The 13556-nt window shown below is 33.5% G+C and overlaps 1 protein-coding gene across 1 annotated transcript; it reads right to left on the bottom strand.

Moving 5' to 3' along the window:
• Positions 1 to 196: 196 nt before the first annotated feature.
• LOC148281984 (armadillo repeat-containing protein 6 homolog) lies at positions 197 to 12358 on the bottom strand. Its single transcript, XM_088225795.1, has 9 exons — positions 11942 to 12358; positions 10781 to 10933; positions 9745 to 9926; positions 9115 to 9271; positions 7327 to 7462; positions 4017 to 4188; positions 1713 to 1806; positions 1145 to 1294; positions 197 to 496 (listed from the first exon to the last, which is right to left on the bottom strand). The coding sequence occupies exons 1-9, from the start codon at positions 12056 to 12058 to the stop codon at positions 257 to 259; spliced, it is 1401 nt and encodes a 466-aa protein (XP_088081921.1). The 5' UTR covers positions 12059 to 12358; the 3' UTR covers positions 197 to 256.
• Between the last annotated feature and the right edge of the window lie 1198 nt (positions 12359 to 13556).

Raw genomic sequence — 13556 nt, 5'->3', positions numbered from 1 at the left:
GAGATTTTGAAAATTGTTATCCAAGCTGCATTTAGTGAACTAACCTCAAAAATAGACTGAATGGCGATATTTCTTGGTGGAACTGCATTTTAATTATAATAAATAAAATGTGTTTTTTTAATTTTAATATTTTTTTTTTAGAATTTTTCACAAAACTTATGAAAAATCGTAAGTTGAAAGTGGTGAAAACTTAAAATTTTATTTTATATATCCTAATTATTCTGCTCAATGATTTCTGATCCATTATTATTCTAGACTAGACTTCCTGTTCTCGAGTCGCGGAAGTATAGATCTTGCCTCCCTTCCCGGTCCACTGCTCATCCAGTTTAACACTGCAGCCGAGGTCTCGGAGGGCGGACTTGATATCGTGACCGCTTTCCTTTCCAAACCTTTTCAAGGCATCATTGACCAATTCCTCGGCACCGAGTTCCAAAAACTTAGCCCTCTGATCGGGACACCGGGCCACCATGTTCCGTATCGCCCAGCAAGCATTTTTCTGTAATCACGGAAATACATTATATTATTAAGTCAACCGCCTATCCTCTGTAGGAAAGAAATGCCACGAGCTTCCTCCACAAAACGAAATATTAGTATAAATAAATTAAATTGGTTTGTAAGGCTTTGTACATTTGTAAATAGCTAAAAATTTGTAAGGCAGGTTCAGGTACAAAGAAATATTTACCTTTATCTTTAAAACCAATATATTACATCCTCCTTACCAGGAATAACCTATAAAAATAATTAGTATGATGGCAGTCCTACAAATTATCTACCAATTCTTTATTGTACCATTTTTAATACAATTTGCAAGTTTTAAACAAAAATTTTTTTATACTTACGCACCCACACACACGCACCCTCTCCCTCATTCATTCCCACACGCACATGTATCCTCTCCCTCATTCATTCACGCATACAAACATTCACATACACATGAATACAAACGTCACACAAATACAATTACTAAACTTCTTTTCTTATATATTATGTGTCATTATATTTACAGTGGATTTTTTTAATTGGCTTTAGCATTGTTAAGATTTTTTTACTTATTTTGTTTATGTAATAGCTGTAAAAATCCCAAATAAAATAAAATAAATTTCAATAAACAAATGTGGCTCAAATAAATAACTGCATAGTTTACCTGAACTCTTAATGAGTCCTTGTGGACGTTCATACATTGAAGAAGAACCTCTGGTATTCCAGCGTCAAAGAAAGATTTACTATTTTCTATTTCCCGTAATGCTATCGCTGCCACACAGCCGAGGCCAGCTGCTGCCAAAGGTTCTGAATTCTATAATACATGCATAGTAATTTTTAATATCATATATGATGTAAGGGACATTTTAATATAATTTTTTATCATTATTTGCCAGGCTTTGCATCAGTGCTCTAATTGCAGCGTATCTTGATTATTTTCGTTACATGAAAGGTAAGGTCATCAGAGTTACGCTACAGTGTCAGTTCAGAAATAATGAAATATTGCAGTGTAGATGGCTCTACACTGCAATATTGGCCACGTGGCCATTTAAAACAAATAATTCACGTCCACCCTGCAAGGAATCAAACCTAGAGTGCTGAGAATGGTAGAATGGTTGTTTTTCTCATATCACAGTGGATAGTTTGGTGAAGGTGCCATTGGTTCAGATTTATTGATGCACATGATTCAGAATAAAACAAGGATCAATTTACAAATCCATTTGTAAACATACCTTGTGTGTATCTAATGCGGTGCAGATGAGAGTAGCAGCGCCTTGTTTTACTATATTTCTCTTTACATCATCGTGACCAGCGAGAGCTTTTAATCTGCAACATAATAATAATATTATAATAAAAAGTCGTAAAATTAAAAGAAATACTTCTACACATGGTATGAAATATGTTGAACCGATTCAAGATGTATTTAAGAATAGAGCCAAAGAAGAAGGAAAACAGAGTTTGGAGAATATGGTGCAATGAAGAAGTCTACAATATCTATAATGAGCCCATCATAGTTCAATCGATCGAAATAGGGAGGCTGCGGGGGGCAGGGCAAGTAGAAAGAATGATTAAAGAGTGTGCCCAATAAGATACTTCACACAAAGACCCGAGGTAGACGTAGCGTCGATAGACCCAAGCTCCGATGGCTGGATGGAGTGCAGCGGGATGTGGATGCTATCAGCACCGGGGACTGGAAGGGGCACATGCCAGGATAGAGGGAGATGGTGACGAATGTTTCAGAAGGCATCCACATGATTATGGTAGTTTCGTAAATGTTGATTTTTTCTAAAATATCGCGCATTGATATTTCATATTTCAACTGATATTTCCAGTACGCGAACTCTCGGTGTCGGAGAACTTCCCTCTGGAGGCCGGCAGCGCGCGCTACTGGGCGTAGAGCCAATGGTGATGAAAGATCAAAAAAGTGTTTTAAGAATACAAACATTTTTGAAATAGGATGTAATTCTATTGATATAGCTTAAAAATTTTAAGGATTTGTTTATGATACTATTATTATTTGTTGTAGGCAGGCAGCCTTTGCTGGTGAGCCGATATCTCGTGTATTGCTTTCTGTGTGCGTTCTTCTTCCTTTTTTGAACTATTAGACCGGAATGGAATGGAAGACTGGGCTTGGCAATTTATTCCAGTCTGAAAAGGAAGTTTTTCTTGAGATTGAGTTGGAATTGGAGACAATAGAGCTTCCAGTTATGACCCGTAAAATTATATTGGGATTTAATAGATAAATCTCGTGTAGGGGGCAGGGCAGTCATAGTAATTATTAGTATCTTAAAAGTTTCTATTTTATCAGATCTTTTCCGTCATTCTTTCAATGATGTAAGTCCTGGTGCTTTTAATCTACGGTGGGAGGGCACCTTTTAAAGTAATTTGAGGATTTTCATGGCACAACTTTGGACTTTTTCCATTCGCTCAATGTCTTTAGTGAAGTAGGGACTTATTATTATAAATTTGTTCGTGACTAGTTAGTCCATTGTCCAAAACTACATCATCATCATCATACACTTATCTGCACCCGATGGTGCATAGGGCACTGCATTGTTAAATCAAATGCAGCGTACTTCGATCATTTTTTAAATTTAAAAAAAAAAAATTTCAAAAATATTTACAAAGTAGTCTTAAATTAAAGTCCTGCTGAGTTGCATACATACAACTCGTCAGCAAAGTTCTTATAAATTGCTTCGATTATTCATTCTTAACCTACGTTAATAATAATTTTACTTGAAAAATATTACACATTACATACCTATTACATTATCAAAAATTAAAAACTATTACTAACACAATAAACTTTTTTCTATTAACCATAATTTGAGCAAACGTCTCACTCCTGTATTTAACTCAGTATGTTTAATATTGTTTGGTAACATGTTAAATATTTTAGGTATACTGTATTGCAGTGTCCTTTTGCCATATTTATTGCAATATCTAGGAACAGCCTAGCCCTTCCATACTAGTAAACCTGGTGTTGTAATCATGTACCAACTTGTGTTTATACTCGGAGTGCGACGCATGCTGACAAATTAATTTGTACCAAATTTGTTACTGGATGGTAAGGTGATCAGTCTTACGCTTCAGGTGGCTAGTCCAAGGACAATGAAATACTGAAGTGTAAAACCACCTGTAAAAACAAATGTTGAAAAGAAAAAATAGAGATGTTTTGTGCAAACCATCTGAGGAATTGAAGGAGGACCTGAGAGCATCAATCGAGCCGAAAACACTTGCCCAGGATTCTGATTCCATTACACTCTTAATAATGAATCCAAGGACAATGAAATACTTCAGTGTAAGACTGCCTTTGAAAACAAATATTTAATGTCAGGAATTGAACTCGAAGGAATGGTAAGCAAACGCGCCAACCACTACACTACGAGGTGGCTGTTTCTCTTCTCAATTTTCTTTTTCAGGATTTTTATCTGTGAGCAGCCATCAAGTCAAAAACACTCCAGTTCTATTTCACCCACAGAACTGTATTCTTCTATAAATTATAAAAGCTTTGTGATATCTATAAACAGACTTACAATTTGAAGCATTGCCGATTCAGTTTTTCCTTGTTGTGGAACTCAATCATTACATCTAAGATAAATTTCAAGCCTCCGGCATCTTCTACTTTCTGACAGAATTCATGGCGTACGACTAACGTCGCAATAGTTAGCAAAACATCACCCACGAAGGCCTCTTGTGATTTAAAATCTGCAAATACAAACTTTTTTATATTAAACTAGTAACTGAACATCGCACAGGCCAACAGAGGATGCTGTCAGACATTATAAAACGAAGAACACCAGACAGCTCTTTTTTCCACGCTGACAGCTCCCCTAATCCCCGAATTCCGCCTAATCTCTTCATTATAAATCAACAATCTTTTGAGCATGTCCAAATGTATGCTGGATTTCACTCTCTTATTGATAAGATCTAAATTTATCGCAAAAGAGAGGGAAAACATTTTGAGGAGGAATATGGAAGTCTAGGCAGTTACAGGGCTTATGAGATGTCATTGGCTAGTTTACGTAGCCACTTTTTCATTTTCAATATTTATTTTTTAGTTACATTGAGAACATTACAGAGTATTCAATTCATTCTCAACACATTAAAAAATATACACATCAGATTTCCTAGTAAGAAGTCGGTCGGGAAAAGTCACTGGTAATTACTCCCTGAGATACAGATAACGCAGAATTTTTTTCTGCACCCTCTTAACACACTACACAAATATAAGTGATCGTACCTTTGAAGGATAGCCTAAGCCACAGATCTTCATTAGTTATTTCCAACTCAGAAAAGCGCTGGACATCCATAGCTTTTCTGTGTCTCCGCCAACAAACATCCCCCACCCTGCCTGCGAGCACTACTAGATGAGGCACGATCATCATCATCTTCTAAATATTATAAAATACGGTGTAAATAGTTCCGAACTTAAAACACCATCACTGATTCACGTCTCCGTCAAACATATCACATCAAAATCACATCCTGCTACTTCATTGTAAAAGCTGGTGCATTTGGTGTTGAGTCCGCGGGTATTTTGGTATAAAAATGATAATGTAGAAGAGGAAGAAGCAGGAGTGGCAGCAAACCGCCTAGTCACTCTACTCGAGACAGGTGCGGAGTCACAACCCTACTCTTCCACTTCTTCACATAGGAGTGATGTGGCCAGCGACAAGGCTTTAAAACTTCTTCTATAGCACCTGCAGGTATTCCTTCTTTGAATGACGCGTAATATCCCCTCGAATTTATTTTATAGACCGTGAATGCGGCTGAACTACTGATCGAATTTAAATATATCTTAAAATTATTTACAGTAGTATCTTTATGAAAAGGATAAAAGTGAAACATGGATAATGGCGCCTTTTCCTCCATTGAACACATGTTTCCCCGCACAAAATGTCCTACCCGACGTATCTTAGGTACCGTCGACCATTCCTCCTTCTGAGCCGGTGTCGCCATCCCAGGAGTCACCGCATCGGATGTCCTCAATGAGCCATCAGACTCAGCAGGTGATAAGGACTGGGCTTGCGAAATAAATAGTTCAGAATTCACTTTACTTACTGTATCATCTGCATTTCCTTGACTCTTCCCATCTGTCGACTTTTGTGAAGTAAAAGAGTTCACATCAACAAACGTTTCACCTCTTTTATTTAACAAAAGTCAACCGACGGAAATGTGGTTGTTTAAACATAGGCAGAATGGTGAATGTTACTCAGTGTGCAAAGTTGCTATTTAAACCAGCCAATGAATGACGGGTCAAATAAGCCCAAGACTTCCATATTCCCTTCTCAAAAAAGATTTCTTTACTATAATTTATTCTTACCTTTTGATAGTTGATAACATTTACATGTGGAAGCTAGATTACCAATCGTCTTGCAGCTACAAAGCGCATAGACGGTTGGAATTCAAGCAACTTAAAATGATACCAATAAATGTATAAAAATTATCACTGAGCAGAGTAGTAAATTTGTCAAGCATTCATGCTAAATAGTAAACAATAGTAAAGCTAAATAATTAAAATAGAGATGAAAACGATGTAATTAATTTACTAATCAAATATAATCTAATGAATCTTTAATTTCTGTATTAATCGCTTAGTGAGTATTATGCATCTCATTTTTTGAAGTCCGCCAGAATAATCTCAGGAAGGCTGGCTAAGTGCATAAGCTGTTCCAAAGTATGCATGGAAGCGGCCGGTTGCAGTGCTGAGAGTCATCTCCCAGTACCGGGACTGTTCCAAATAAGGAAGTGGTCTGATGGCTGAGGAGATGAACTCCAGACTTGAAGACAAATATCTTGTACCATGACTGTTCCAAATAAGAAAGCGGTATGATAGCGGAGATAAATTCCTGGGCTGGTGCACGCCGAGTTTTATAGGTGAATTTTGTAGTGGGGATGACTTCCTTCAGGCCTTTGCGGGCATCCGCCTTTGCGGATGAGGCGCGCAGGGGTAGCCGGTTAGCTGGGATTTTTTTTTTTCAGGAAACATACAGTACAGAAACATCTCAGTTTATAGTATACAAAATTAGACTTAATTTTAATGGAGCAGTGAAGTTTCTATATTATAAAAAATGGATAGTGGGGGTGGGTAGAAGTAAAATTGATTGTCTCATTTGTCCAAACCAATAATGAATCACTTGCTCCACAAAAGTATACTTTATGTTGTTTTTGTTATTTTATTGTGTGTTTTATAATATAAAAAAATACATGTAGAAATTTAATAAATACATAGTGTTTATAACTGTCTTAATTAAGGAGTTCAATGTATTTATACAAAACTTTTTACCCTTTGTTTTCAGAAATCATTATTAACAAAACCACACTCACGAAGGATGGGAAACTAAAAATAAAATAAAAGACTTAAACTCATTAAAATAGCATTATATCAACTCATTAGCTAGGAAAAAAAAAAAAATGATAATGATCCTTAAGATAAAAATAACTTTATTTAATTTACTTTCATATAACTTTGAATTATCTATCCTTACCTCTGTTTTGTATAAATACATTGGACTTCTTAATAAAAAAACCAGTCTCGAAGATGTCGCGAAAGCGATGAAACCGGTCACTGGATATTCCAAATTTGTGGATTAAAGTATCACTCGTCTTTTATTTATATAATAATGAACTTCCATCAAGAATTTTCACTTACAAACTTAAATGTTTTATTTTCATTATTTCAAGCAGAATAATAATATTATAAGTGGAAAAAACCAAACTGAAAGTAGTTAAAAGATTGAATTAAAATTAGAATCAATGAAAACATGCTCAAGAAAAAACAATATTTAACCCAAAAACAACTCGAGTTCTGACAGGTGTTTGTTATCAAATATGACTATTTACCTGAGAGCATTTGTGTTAGAGTATGGAGAGTTTCTGTGGCTATAAGTCTCGCATGTTCATGAGCTTTACCAAATTCAACTCTAACATCATCATCTAACACCAAGTGGCGGACAACGCAGCAAACCTCCTTTAATATCTGTGATAAATAGGTACTCTGTGAATATTTTGTAATAAATAGGTACTCTGTGAATATTTTGTAATAAATAGGTACTCTGTGAATATTTTGAAACAACTTTTATAATTTTTTAGAATGTTATGATTTGAAACTACAGATGTATGCAGCATTATTAGGTATTTATATTATTATTTTGATTAATTTCAGATACAGTTTTTCGGATGTTCAACATGCAACGTATATCTGGTCCCCATACTATAAAAGTTATGAATCTATGGGCGGGGGGAACAATCACACAAGTCAACTTTATATATTTTTTTTTTATTTGCTTATTTTGTAGTATGCAACTATATCCACACGTGTTCCAAAACACATAAGTCAAATAACGTCATTAAGGATAATATTATCAATATACTTTATTACACAAAATAAATTTACTAGTTATCGGCTACAAAACAGTTTTCTCGAAGAAGAACCTTTTCTAACTTTATGCCTTAAACAACGTTACATTGAAGAGTTATCACCTTACTATGTATTCCCGGTGGTTATTAGCAATAATACAATTCCTATAAGTATTGAGGAAAAAAAAGACATTCTTTTAATGTTAGATTTGATTCCCGCGATGTTTGAGACACAAAACACTGTCTCCTGAAAAGTAAGGCATTTTGACTTTTGGGATTATTCCCTCCACCCATAGAAATATAAAGTTGAAAAAGTCCAAATTAAATTAATAAAATGTCTATTGTACAAAAATAATTATCAATTGAATAATAACAATGAAGCGAGAAGACATTTTAAGATATACTCCTTGGATAATAGATGTGAGATGTTTTTATTCAAGCTTTTAAATGGCAATACTGACTGCCCTAATTTACTTACTTTAATTAATTTTCATGTATTCTTTAAACATACCCGTCACGCCAAATCATTTTAGTGTGCTGACAAAAACACTGATGCAACAAAAAAATTCATGTATAAATACAAGGTTTTTCAGGGCCAGACCGCGAAACTTCAGAGGAACATTCCTCATGGTAAGCTTTAAAAAATATCCTAATATTTTTTTTCCAAAAACTCATTTTTATTTTTTTAATATTTTTTTTGTAACCTCAATATGGAGTCAATCTTTAATTTCTCGGACCAGCATCTCTTCCGCAAACCCCTACCCCTTCTGTACAAAAAAAAGAGATAAAAATGTATTTGTCCAACAAAGCGATAAGCACCAGACCGGGTTCATGGAGGGACTGCTAGTACAAGAAATTAAGGATTTACTCCATTTTGAGATTATAAAATGCTCCTCTGAAGTTTTGCAATCTGGCCCCGAAAAACCGTGTATAATTCGTAATGTATGTAATAACCTTATTGGCCAATACGAGTGACATATTCGACTTAAATAATAATTAATTCAAAAAGGAAATCAGCGACAGCATGCAGGCATTATCGCTGTAGTAAATAATGAAATGTGAACACTATCTTTCATTTTGAATATGCACAGGTATATAAATATGTATATTATATAAGTTAAATTTATTTTTTTCATTTAATTCCTGTATGACATATTACGTATGTTGTTAATTATAGATTTGAAATCATCTTTTAATCTAGCATTAAGTATCTATCATATATTTTAACTATCTTATTTTGTACATGACTGTAGATTTAAAAAAAAGTCTTACCTTAGCATCTTTATGAGTCTCTAGCATCTTTTTCAAATGATTTAATATTGCAGCATCAAATATCTTCTGTCTATTGCGTTCGTGTTTCAAGCAGCAAATTGAAATCCATTTAAGAGTTGCTAAAATGACTCCATTGTCTGTTTGAGCATCTAGAATACTATAAACAAAAATTAGGCTTAGCTTAAATTAATAAAAATTAATGCATCAATTATTTTGTGCTGATATTGTTAAAACTGCGATGAAATAAAATTATTTTACACGTCTGCGGACACTTTTCCTTCTCATATGGATACATAATATCATAAATTTTTTTATTTTTTGGTATATTTCACTTTCGATTGGAACATAGTTGGCGGCTTGAAGTAAATCTTATTTTACTAACATACTGGGACACTTTTGTTGCCGACTGTTTTTTGTAGGGATACAATATCTCCCCCTACCATAAATTAATTCAGTTTCACGTAGGCTATAGCTCTTTCCACTATCAATGTCTTTTGAACTGACAGCTCTATAGCCAGGAAATGATGGCAATCCATCATTTTTTTTCAATATGATTTTGATGGCAATAGCCGGCATAACCGCAAATGTGTTAATAGAACTGTTCAAAATGTAATATTTATACTACATTACTTGTTCATGATTTGAATTCCTTCATCATTCAGAATGTCTGGCTGTCCATCCATGAGTGAAGAAATGCACTTGAGGGCGGGTATCAGAATAACCGGTTCCTGTCGCAGACAGCTCATCAATGAAGAATAGGCGCCTTCTTTACTGGCCATCAATTTGTGAGCCATGTCTTTATCGCACTCAGACTTTGAAAATCAAAAGGATATTTATTTAGACTAACGGGTATTTTACTAGAGTAGTACAACTTTAAACTTTTTTGAGGAGGGAAGGAAGTTTAGATATTTCTAAGACTTGATTATTTATTTTATTTTGCGGGACATCCCATGGCTTGTGATAGAATATTATATAAAAATAAAAACTAAATGCTCAGTTACAAATTAAAAGACGCCACAGTTGATATAAATAGCATATTTTAAATGAGAGCAAAACAATGTATATTACAGGATTCATCATTATCATCATTCCCTTTCCGCACCTAATGGTGCATAGGGAACTGCATTGGTACACCAATTGCAGCGTATCTTGATCAGTATTGTTATATGAAGGTAAGATGATCAGTCTTTCGCTTCAGGAACCAGCCCAGGGACTATGAAATATTACAGTGTGACAACACCCTTTTAAATAAATATTTCATTTCAACCATGTCGGGAATCGAACCCGAGACCTCTTGCATGGTAGGCAAACACGCTGACATATTTTTTAATTCCCGCAAAAATGGTTCATCATTGGTCACGCCCCTAATAAGTCACAATTGGGTAAAATTTTGAACACCTTTTGACCGTTTAATTTGAAATGGATCTTTGCTAAGAATCTTGATGTCACAATAATTGTCAAGGTCAAACAGTCCTTTTTGCAGTTTTGTAGACGTATTTTTTTCAATTATGATTTTAAAATTGTTAATGAAAACATTTTTCCGCAATATCTATATTGATTTTGAAAATAAAATTAATTTTTCTAAATCCATTTCACATATTTTTATCGGTATTCGTAGTATGTGATATTTCCCTATTACAAAATTAGTTAAAGAGTCGAGTAATACCTTTAAAACATCCAATTCTTTTATGAGTTGTGATTTGTCTAAAGTATCAGCGGTTAAAATATTAGAAACATTCCTAATGGTCACAGCTACAATGTGGTTGTCTGGTTTTCCTGATAAAATCAAATCTTTTATAATATTGGAGAGATCGACTCCCTGTAAAAAATAAAACATTTGTAAAACAGACAAAAAAGAAACACTTGCAAAATATGGTTAATCAATGAGTTAAGTAAATGTGATGAAGAAATGTAATTTATTTAAGATATTACTATCCGTCATTAAATTTCTTAGACCTTAAACCTACTAAAAACCTTTAAAAAGTCTGTTACAGAAAGGTAAGGTGATCGGTCTTGCGCTTCAGGTGCAGGGACAGTCAGATACTTCAGTAGAGAAACATCATTAAGAACAATTATTTCACATCGACCTCCCGGGACCTCAAGCGAGGTTTGCGAATGCGTCAACAACTACACACGAGGCAGACTTCAGGATTTTTACCAGAGAACAGCCATTTAATAAAAAAATACTCATCCAGGATTCTGGTTATATTTAACACACATAACTGTATTCTTCATCCGCCAGGACACGGATAATAACCTTAAGAAATATGACTTTAGAGTTGCTTTTGGCACAACGAAAATCTGAAATCTTTTGAAAAAATACTTTCTGTTTTAGGTTGGTTTAATATTCGAAATTCACTTTTTAATGACTTAGAAAATATTCAAAAACATTTTCGTACTTAAAAAGACACCTGAAAAAAACAGTTCTTACAGCCCGTGTGACGAGTGTTATGTGATTTTATTTTATTTTTATTTATTTATTTTATTTAGAAAACATACTGTCATACAAAATAAGTACTAAAAACAATTTTTTTTTTAACATAAAAAGACCAATTTAGTTTTCATAAATTAAAAAGATATAAACATTAAATGTGACAAAAAATAAAAAATAAATAAGAATTTTAAGTGAGAAAAGGATAATTGTTGATAATTGTGATGTTATTTTATCGACTTTTTATTACTATTGTGTCATAATATATTATATCCCCCCATACCAGCACTTTTGCTGATTGGGAATATTTCGTATAATGTAATGTAATAATATGTATGTAATACTCGAATATACATTAAATAAACACAGCAAGGAGTTATTTAAGGTTATGTTTACCTGCGCTTGGAATTGCTTGACAGCATCTTCTATCGCTTCTTCCGCCGTCATATCGAAGTCTTCCATATTTTCTGCCACAACATCATCATAGGTTTGCTGAGTTATGACACGCACCATTTTGGGAATATTAAATCCCCTTAAAGGTAAAACTATAACACTGAAGAAACAATGAGACGCTGAAATACTCGTTACACACCTACGCGAATTTCACACATGTTGGAAAAAATAGAACTCACAAATAAACTATGATTATTAGACACAAAAATAATAACGATTAAATCACAAAAAATAAAAACAGACAATTATTTTTATTTAATACTTTTCGCATCCGTTTTGGCAACTATTTTATTAATTTTGACAGGTAATTGTGTATGACAACAAGATATCTGTAGTCTGTGGTCTGTGATTGTCTGTGATGACAACTTTAAATGCAGAGTCAAAGATTTTGCACAAAAACACCATAGACTATAATATCCCCATACCGTCTTTTTTTATGTAGCTACTGATTTTTCATATATAAAAAACAGTTAAAATGAAACCTATCAAATAGATCCAAACCAACACCGACTAGTAGGTATTGTCCAAACCAATACCTAGGTAGTCGGTGTTGTCCAAACCTAAGTTCTCAAATTGAAAACTTCATTTCCGAAGTCCAAAGATAACATATTTTATGTATTTTGAAATTGGTAGACGAAAATATTATGAAACATTAGAATGATAGCAATAATTTTCAATAAAACACTGATTTTTCTTCTAATTTATTTATAACATAATCACATTTTCTTCAATTACTATTTAGACGTTAACACTTTTGATACCCAAAGGAAAATATTTATATTATCTATTATTATTTTGTACGTCGTTTACAAAATAATATTTTGGATTATAAAAAACAATTTCGTTTATTTTGCAGTGAAATTATGGATATTGAATCTGGTTGAATCTAGTAAAATATTGCATCTGAAAACATTAGTCTTATGATAAAAAATATCATAAAGTTATTATAATAGTTTACGATAAACTAACGTTTTATCTTTTTTTCTAGTAGAGTTGAATTATTCCAGTATAAATTATAATACATATTTGAGGTCAATTTTCTCTCTTTCTTATGGTTTTTGAAACCCGCAAGCTGTGAAGAGTTGTTATGGGATTACTGGTTCAGATATGGTATTTGTTTTTATTGTATGTATATGTAAGTGTACTAACTATGATTTTCTGTTATTGTTCCGATTTCTAATAACTTTGGTTTTTATACAGAGTAATTAAAGTGAATGATGAGCCTAACGCTATTTTGGCAACCAGCTTATTAAAATTATATCTATAGAATTCTGAACAAATATCGACAGCCAACCACGTAGGTAAAAGTGAATAAAATGATAAAAAAAGCATTTTGATTTTGTAATTTTTCCGTTGTAACACAGCCTAGTCGTAAGTTACTCAGTTGTAACCACCACGTCTATAATTCTTACTCCGTAATCCAATTTCGTAAGCTCTACAAATGCATTCTGACTTATTTACTTTGCACACACCCTTCAGTAAGTAGTAAACTACGACAGTGGTACTTTATTAATGTTTTTAAAAATGGCTTTGTTATCCAAATTGTTACATTACCTAT

Source organism: Micrasema longulum, unplaced genomic scaffold (assembly GCF_059751315.1).
Source record: "Micrasema longulum isolate JH-2025_06_02 unplaced genomic scaffold, ASM5975131v1 h1tg000387l, whole genome shotgun sequence".
NCBI classification, from domain to species: domain Eukaryota; kingdom Metazoa; phylum Arthropoda; class Insecta; order Trichoptera; family Brachycentridae; genus Micrasema; species Micrasema longulum.
The sequence above is the reverse complement of the archived record's forward strand: the minus strand, read 5'-3'. Positions and strand labels throughout refer to the sequence as shown.